At 34.9% G+C, this 9290-nt stretch overlaps 1 protein-coding gene and 1 long non-coding RNA gene across 2 annotated transcripts; both read right to left on the bottom strand.

Moving 5' to 3' along the window:
* Positions 1–208: 208 nt before the first annotated feature.
* LOC106670251 lies at positions 209–2241 on the bottom strand. The gene is made up of 3 exons (XR_001341046.2): positions 1144–2241; positions 721–805; positions 209–623 (listed from the first exon to the last, which is right to left on the bottom strand). It is a non-coding gene; the product is annotated as an uncharacterized LOC106670251 (long non-coding RNA).
* Positions 2242–3288: 1047 nt separating this feature from the next.
* Positions 3289–6931, bottom strand: LOC106670250 (ras-related protein Rap-2c). Its single transcript, XM_014400418.1, has one exon. The coding sequence runs from the start codon at positions 6729–6731 to the stop codon at positions 6186–6188; it is 546 nt and encodes a 181-aa protein (XP_014255904.1). The 5' UTR covers positions 6732–6931; the 3' UTR covers positions 3289–6185.
* Positions 6932–9290: the final 2359 nt, after the last annotated feature.

The raw sequence follows: 9290 nt of genomic DNA, 5'->3' as shown, positions 1-9290 counted from the left end.
AATTCTGGACACAGATCACAGACACCTTCAGGAATATGAGAATTTCAAGTGTCTAGTGTATTATATATATATATATATATATATATACCATACATAAACCTACAAAAAAATCTTGTTAATACCATTAGATAACTTATCGATTTATGAAGATTAATATATTGTTTCACTTACATTTGATTAATCTATTAATACTTATTAGACGAATTAATACTGATTGTTTAATGCTTTATTCGTTGAATTCTAACATAGTTATCACTCTTTGCGCACCCCACTGTTTTTCTACACGTTTCCTGTCGTGATTACACGTACTTCCTTGGGAAAATAATATTAAATCATTCTTTTATCCGTAATCGATAATTAGGCCATCATATAATATCTATGTATGCCAGTGTTTGGATGTAAAATTTGTGCATTTTCGTGACACGTCTTCATTCCGTGATGTCGCACAATCAACAATGACAATTTGCATAACGAGAGTTTGTCAAAAGTACAATAAACCTGTCTGCTTCCTGACCCCTTCAGGGTTTTCATTATTTTTTAAACTATTCCGTACGGATCACGGATGAAGAAGACTTTCTTATATAGTATCGTGAGAAAACCAATAATGGTGATATCGTGACCACCTGCAAAGAAATTTTGTTTACATTTACCTATGAGATTTGATAGTTTTTGATTGTTTGAGTCTATCATAATAATTGTGCTCTATCGACACTACATTACCCCTCCACGATGTCAACTTTGGATAGTGTACTCTTGACTTTCCCTTGAAGTAAGGAATTGTATTCTGGCCACGGTCAGGTCTAACCTGTACATGATGATAAAATTTAATGTTTACTCCCATTGAAAACATATGGCACCTAATTGTTTCCATTCTAATATATCTATTCTATTCGTCGTTTCCAGTAATTCTGGACCAAAATTATAAGAAACGACCAAATTTAGGTTGATAACCCTTAAAACATCAAGATTAGGTAACACGATTTAATGTTTCCTCGCCTTTGGTCGAATAAGGAAACATAAAAATTTTAATATGTTCAATTTCTGTTTACAATAGTTTACATAAGAATTTCTAGATTGTTTCCTGTAATTTTGATAGAGCTTGTTGTAAAGGTAATAAGCAGGGAGAGGCAAGCTCACACTTACCACTCAGAGGCAGAACGATCGAGGATAGACAATCCAAAATCATGGGAATCGGCCAAATTACAGATTCAAAACCGTACAGACTTCAAGATGACATCATACATTTTAATGATTACTCGCCTTCAGACGCATAAGGTAAGATCAAATATTTCTAAGTTTAAAATAGTTTATATAAGAATGTCTAGTGTTTCCTATCATTTTGGTAGAGCGTAGTATAAGGCTATAAGCAGGGAGAGGCACTCGCACAGACCAACCTCTGAATTAACGTAACGTGTCCAGCAGATCAAAATAGCTAGATAAGCTAAATGAACGGCAACCAAACTTCAAAAAGAAAAGTTCGCCCAGAAACGATCATCCTCGATCATCATTTAATTGATAATTTCCAAAATGTAAACTTTTCCCATTCTACTTTTCAAGTTTCTACTTATGTAAAAGTGATTGCCAAGGCATTTCTAAATGTTCATCGCAAAACATCAAGGATATAAGTAGGGAGAGGCAGGCGCTTAAACACATAACTTAAATTTGTGAAAAGCCTTGATGCGTGCGAAAGGTCATATAACAGAGAGGATAGGCAGGCTAAAATGATCAGAAACAATGGAATACGTTCATCACCCAATTTTAGTATTTGAAACTACTTTCAGACGTTTACGTTCATCCAAATCGGACCTTATAAAGATTTGTGTAGTCCCTGGTAACCTTGCTGTAATTCCGCAATCACGGCCGCTTTTGTCTTTTGTTCTTAGTTGCGTTTTCCTTAGGAAAGCAATTTCCCTAGGTCCGTACACTTTTGAGACTTGGAGACCTGACGACTTCTTATTCCCAGGGCTTGGGCAACAACGCTAATAAGTGGCGGATTGCATAAGTTTGAACATAACACCATTATTATATGCAGAAATGGAGGGAAGAAAATATAGTTTCGAAACTGATGTGTTCCAGTTTCTCACCTAGAGAAGAAAAATCCGTTCGGTGCTTATGCTCAAAAGAATAATTAAGAAATCCTTAGATTGATTAGTAGTTAGTACAATCAGTACAACCTATTCTATTTTTCTAACCCTACACAAACTGATAAATAGAATTGATTTTAGACACTGAAATTCAGCTGACTTCTAAGAACTTTAAACATTGTTTAATTCATAATCACAGTTGTGTAATAACAGGTAAACATCCCTATGAAAGGATGATCTAACAAAAGCAAGTTGATAATTGCCGCGCTTTCGGTGGTTATATCACCATCGTCTTAGCTATTCAAACATAGATGTAATATACTGAAATTAAGATATTCAATTGCCTCTTACGAATAAGAGGCCTAGAGAGAGGGGCCAATTTTAAAAACAATTATTTCATCCCTCTTAAGAATCTGCCTGCTATGACACCAGTTGAGATCAGTTAATTTTAATTTTCTCGAAAATAATTTATTTTACGGACTGGATGCAGTGTTATAAATTATTTTTCCTGAAACACAAATACCAGATCAAGACTAGATATTATGAACCTAACGTCTCTTAGAGATGAAAGGTTGGTCGTACACGATGATTTTTGTCTGTCGGGTACGTTTCTCCTTTTCGCCATTTTCAATACGCGGCATCAAGGTTATAAGTAGGGAAAGGCAGACACATTAACAGCCACCAGTACTGACTACTGTGCCTGCCTCTCCCTGCTTGAAAACTTATCGCCACGAACCACAAAAATGTTTTTAAGATGACAAAAAACCCAAACGGTTTTGCAGACATCAAGCTAAGCATAAATTTCACAACCAAATATTTTATATTGCTACCTAGACATTTTTTAAGTTTGTAAAAAAGTAAATAATTACATAATTCGTAATTTTAATTGCAAATGTGTTGAGATAAAAGGTGATTTATGTAATCCATTATCATAAATCCTATCTTTTCGATTTTTGAATATGACAATAAGTAATCAAAATAAACCAAGATAATCTAGCATTTCAGTCCTACAATAAACTATTGTTTATAAATGTGATTCCCTCCCAGATCTAGAGATAATTAAAATATAGAATAAAATTTAAACTGTTTGAAATAAGTGTTGGCATTTCTAAATTTTGGCTCGGGACTAATTTTCCTGGGCATTTTCCACTATTACGAACTATTGAACTGTTATATCAAGATGGAATGGAATGACAAGACAAAATTTTTATTACAAAACCATGTATTAAAACATAATACTCTCCAATATGATACAATTACAATTTAGTATCCCTCGAAATTCTTACAAAAAGCATTTTTTTTAATATTAACATTTAGGTATACAAAATCCACTGGCAGTGGTTGTCAAAGATCATAAAAAAGTAATAGGAGGGACACGACATATGAAATCTTTTTTTTTCTTTTTTTTAGGTGTGTATGTGTTTTTGTGTGTGTGTGTGTGTGTTGTGTGTATGTGTACACACTACTATACACATGTTCTTTTTATAAAAACTTTACACAATGTACAGTAAAAATAATAATACATTTGAAAAATAAAGAAACTAATATAATAGCACATAATACAAAATGTATAAAATATTTACACTTTTCATTTTTCCATTCCAAGAAACACACTGACTATGTGCGATTATTTTTTGTATTTACCCCTTAGTAACTTTTTTTCGATTTTTGTTTGTATTTTATTGGGTCATGGCAAAATCCAAGTGAGATCTAAAAAAATGTAATAAAGGCGACTATCATATATATATATTTTTTAATCTTAAAACGCGGAATCTCAAAAATTAGCTCTGTTCAGTTGTAAACAAAACAACCTTCGCTTTCCCTTTAGGCCTTTTCGTGTTTTTTCCTTCTTTTGAATAAAATATATTAACAATACGACAATTTATCAATCACAACAAATCTTTGGTCTTTCCATCCCTCAGGGTCGTCCTCGCCAATTCTTGAAGAAAATCGAAGGGAGTGTCCAATCTATTTTCCTTTCCCACGGTGCTTTTACCATTTTTTTAAATTCTACAGGCAATTTATTACCATTTTATATTTATTGTAAGTGTTCCATAAGACCAACTTTACAACAAGGTAGCTTCATCCCTGTGGTCCACACTCTGTTTTATTACATATAAAAGATATGTTCAATTACTGCAATGTTAAAGTGTTTGAATAAATTTTTTAAAAGAACGATTTTATAAGTTAATTAATTTTGACTTTTGATTGAAAGTTCGTGACAATTTTAAAACGTATATAAATGTACATTCACATTTGTGTCGCCTTTTTTTATAATTTTTTTTATATTTTCCCTTTTAAATTCTTCATAAAGCAGACTATTAAGTTTTTCTCCTTAATATTATCACAGTTTACAATTAAAGAAACTTTTTTTTCAATTTTGATTCTATTTTTTGTTTCATCTACTGCTGATTTGTTGTAATTTCAAAAATAAAAAATATAAGAGAATGTAGGCCATGTAGACAAAACAAAAGTTAGGCCAGATGTGGTTCGATTTAAAAATTATTTATAAATTTCCATTAAAAAAAGATCAAATTTACCTGTTATACCTGTTTAAATTTGAATTACAATTCAGTACAATTTTTTTTTTTTTCAAGGAAAATATTTCTTATATATTGGTATTTTCTTTCAACCACCCAAAAACTTTTCAAGAATGATTAAAACAACGTTCAAAATAAAAATCACATATAATAATAAAAAAATCTTCGACAAAAACAAAAAAGTTGGTACATATATTTCAGTCTTTCTTTATAAAAAATCTAATCGCTTTTCCTCTCACCCTACAAATTTCCAAAAAAATCATTTGTCTGAAAAAATACATTTTATTGTAATGCGAAACTGTCAATTTAGCTTTTGATAAAAACCCCACAATTTTTTTCTTTTTTTTTTTTTTTGTACAAATACCATCCAGTAAAAACGGGGCAAATGGACACGGATCGTTTATTGATTAATTTTTAAAAAGGAAGCGAAAATCTTTCCCTGTATATAAAATAATACTCATTAAAAAAATTTCTACTTTTCCCCACAATTGACAAAATATTTACATTTTTATTGAAAATCTCTTCCCTGGCTGTACACAGACACTATCCCAACAAAGAAAACAATTTATGGGTCAAACTGTTTTTTTTTTTAAATTAGAACACTCGTTTTTAGTGAAATTTTGTGAAATCTCGTTCAAAGGTACGGATATTACAAAAAAAACTAAAAGATATAATTATTATTTGTTTTTTGAATCATACAGGTTTAATAAATTCTAGGGAAGCGAAATGCGTCATCACTGAGCGACGATTCCCGTTTGAAATCAAGATAACCTTTCCTAAAAGAGATTTTTTTTTTAAATAAAACCTTAGATTTTTTAAAAATTTAAAATTGTAAATTCGAAAACTCATCCATCGAACCCCCTTTTGATATCTAGCGCGATAAGATTTCGAATAATTATTGTTTACTTTTGTCTTTAGACTCGGGTCGAGGACAACAGGCTACTCCATTCACTGACAATCACAGAACAATTGGTCGAATATAATTTAGGAAGTTTTAAATTTTGAATTTATTTTTTCGGTTTTTTTCCATTTTCCGTTGTGATTTTGAAAACGGTTTTGGTATAAAAAAAATTTGCAACGTCTAGGCGTGGAGATTAATAAACCCCCACCCACATGAAAAAAAAATTAGAGAATAAATGTGAAATGTTATAGATAAGTGTGAAAATTTAAAAAGTTAATTTAAATGTTTAACAGTAAAAACAATTTTAATAAAAAGATGTACTGAATTTAAAAAAAGCTCTGTGAGAAATGACTATTTTGTGAGTGGGGGTGGACATGATGAGCATCGGATCGAGAATGCTAATAAACCTGGATTGATTTGATTTTTTTTTGTTTTTTAAGAATCAATGTACAAACATAAAACGATATTTCCCCCGTCGTTTCTTATAATGGAAATGAAAAACAAACAAAAAGAAGAAGACGAAATCGACTGTTTGAAAACTAACGAGTGATTATTATAATAAAATATTTACAAATTTAGGTAAATAGCTAGATTTGTTTATTTAAATATGTATGTATAAGTTGTATGTATACTTATTAAAACGTATGAATATATGTCCTTTTATAGCACCGTACAACAGCAGTATGTTTTCTTTTCTTTTTCCGGGCTGAAGTTCATTTCTCTGACTATTTCGGCGAACACTTCGTTAACGTTCGTCCTGTTTTTGGCACTGGCTTCGACGAAAGGGCAGGACCAGATCTGGGCGAGGGAGCTGCCTTCGAGGGTGGGCACTTCGCGCTGGTGTTCCAAGTCGACCTTGTTGCCCACGAGGAGTATGGGCACCCTCTCGGACCCTTTGACCCGGGTGATGAGCTCTTTCATCGTCTTTATGTCCTGGAACGTCTGGTGGTTGGTGAGCGAGTAGACGACGACGAAGCCCTGGCCATTTTTGATGTAGAGATCGCGCATACTCGCGAACTGCTCCGTGCCGGCTGTGTCGAGGATTTCGAGGACGCAGGGCGAGTTGTCCACTTCGATCTCCTTCCTGTAAAAGTCTTCGATCGTCGGGTCGTACTTCTCCATGAAGCAGCCCGAGACGAATTGGACGGTGAGAGCACTTTTCCCAACCCCGCCCGAGCCCAACACGACCACCTTGAATTCGCGCATTTTCCGACTCTGGAGCACGACGGAACCACCCTTGTTTAAACACCACACGCCTCGGAAACACTATTTGACATTATAGTCCGCCCCGGAGAAACGGTGACACCACAATTACGACTACCAGGCGATGTCCGACTTGTCCACATCGGTCGCCATCTTTCACGTTCTCTCCACTCGACTTTTCTGGCTACCGTCACCGGGCAAGACTCGACTCGATTCGAGAATCGTCCGACACCAGCGCCCTCTCGCCGCCCCGCTCAAACCACCCGGATACGTCACAATTCAAATCACACCACAACACGATTTTCACATTCATTCATTCATTCTCATTCGTATCAAGAGTCCCACAGATGCTCAATTTGCCGCTTGTTTACATTCAGATCTCAATAATGAACTAAGCTTTGAAATGATGAAGATGGGGTAAGTGTGCAGATATAGAATCAGTTGTTTTTTTGTTCAAGCCCAAGATATTATTTCAAAACAACATCTTGGTTGCCAGGATTCGAAGGTATGAAAAAGCAGACGCACTGGCCTGAGAAGGATCTGCAAGACCATGCATAGGCCCCGACCCTATACTTGCGATGACAAAAACAAATAGTGACTCCTCAATCGCAGAATGGAAAATCCAGATCTCAATAATTAACTGAGCTTAGAAATTATGAAAATGGGGTGAGTATGTGGAACGGATCGGGTGTTTTTTGTTCATGTATTTGGGCAATCAAGTTCATTAGAGAAATACACTTCGGTCTTTCAAACAGAAATACATGCCATTAACGCTTGTGTCCAAGAAAATCTTAAAAGAGTTTACACCGGCAAAAGAAATCTTAACCTAAAGACACGGTTGACAACTTCAATTACGAACTGAAGGATTATTGAACGTCTGAAGCCACAGCTCCCTTTTTTCTAATTTCTCCATTATTAAAAGAGCTGTACAAGCTAAGTTTAGTCTGCTTGCTAGAATCCAGACGTCAAGAATTAACTGAGCTTAGAAATTATGAAAATGGGGTGAGTATATGGATCGGATCGGGTGTTTATTAGGGAAATACACTTCGATCTTTCAAGCAGAAATACATGCCATCAACACTTGTGCCCAAGAAAATCTTAAAAGAGTTTACACTGGCAAAAGAAATCTTAACCTAAAGCCACAGCTCACTTTTTTCTAGTTTCTCCATTATTAAGAGAGCCGTACAAGCTAAGTTTAGTCTGCTTGCTAGAATCCAGATCTCAAGAATTAACTAAGCTTAGAAATGATGAACATGGGCGTATGAAGATTTTGATCAATCAAACTCATTTCGAAAATACACTTCGGCCTTGCAAGCAGAAAGGCATGCCATTAACGCTTGTGCCTTAGAAAATTTTAAAAGAGTTTACACTGGCCAAAAAAATCCTCATATGGTCGGATAGCCAACCAGCTATTAAAGCATTAGCCTGAAAAAGAAATCACAACAAACTAGTCTTGGGTGTCAAGACACACATTTTGGGTGAAGGCAGACACACTGGCCAGAGGAGGATTTGCAAGACCACACATAGGCCCCGAACCTATACTTAGGATAACAACAACAAATACATAATCCTCCATCGCAGAATGGAGAATCCAGATCTCAAGAATTAACTAAGCTGAGAAATGATGAACGTGGGGTGAGTTTGTAAATTTCTGAAGTGGATAAACTCTAGCGGCGCTAGACACAGTAAACATGATGAAATAACCCTTACCAAGATTGGCAAACTCACTGTTGCATTTGGAGAGGGTTGGACTCAGTGGAGTCATAGGACTGCTAACCGGTCACTGGCATCTGAGATAACATCTACACAACATGGGCATATAGAACGATGATCCCATCAGCAGATGAGGTGAAGGAAACAGCCGCCCATATCATCTTCGAATGCGCAGCAACGGCTCAATGGAGATTTAACTTAACATACAGGAAAAACCTAGGAAATGAAATTGTACAGCAACAGACACTGACCTAGTACTTCTGAAAACAAGAATTGAGTCGATTATACTGAACAATGGAACTAGGAAGGTACAATAAGCCAGAAGGGTGCAGTGCCTGGGAAGCACAAACCCCGCTTCCTAGTTTCATCATCATCATGTAGATTCACTTTCTATTCACAAATTTACAACGATCCGGATTTCGAGCATTAAACGCTCATCATCAGGCTAAAGGAGTTACAAACACTTCTCACGACATGAATTACAAGAAAGAACGCTCCAAAGCGACAATGAGAATCTTAAGTAATGCTGCTCAATTTTAAACGTTCGAAAACGAATTTTACACCCAAGTATTAATTTTACATAGGCAATAAATAATAAAAGATGATAGTTTAAACTTTTTAGACGGAAAACTGTCCATAATAAATAACTTAATTGAAATAGACATTTATAGAAAACCCACAACTACAGGCAATATAAGCTGCTGGATTCATTTGGCACATAGGCCGCATGTTGAAACTCCCATTGAATTAATTAATTACAAAAAAAGTATTACAAACCATTGACTTGAGTAGTCGCAGGTGAATAAAACACTGAAAATAGCAAAAAGTTCAAATGCGTCAGGCCAAAAC

Source organism: Cimex lectularius, unplaced genomic scaffold (assembly GCF_000648675.2).
Source record: "Cimex lectularius strain Harlan isolate CLEC.00 unplaced genomic scaffold, Clec_2.1 scaffold94, whole genome shotgun sequence".
NCBI classification, from domain to species: Eukaryota; Metazoa; Arthropoda; class Insecta; order Hemiptera; family Cimicidae; genus Cimex; species Cimex lectularius.
The sequence above is the reverse complement of the archived record's forward strand: the minus strand, read 5'-3'. Positions and strand labels throughout refer to the sequence as shown.

Excerpts from the sequence above, each read along its gene's own strand:
- LOC106670250 (XM_014400418.1), bottom strand. The coding sequence starts at position 6,731 with ATGCGCGAATTCAAGGTGGTCGTGTTGGGCTCGGGCGGGGTTGGGAAA.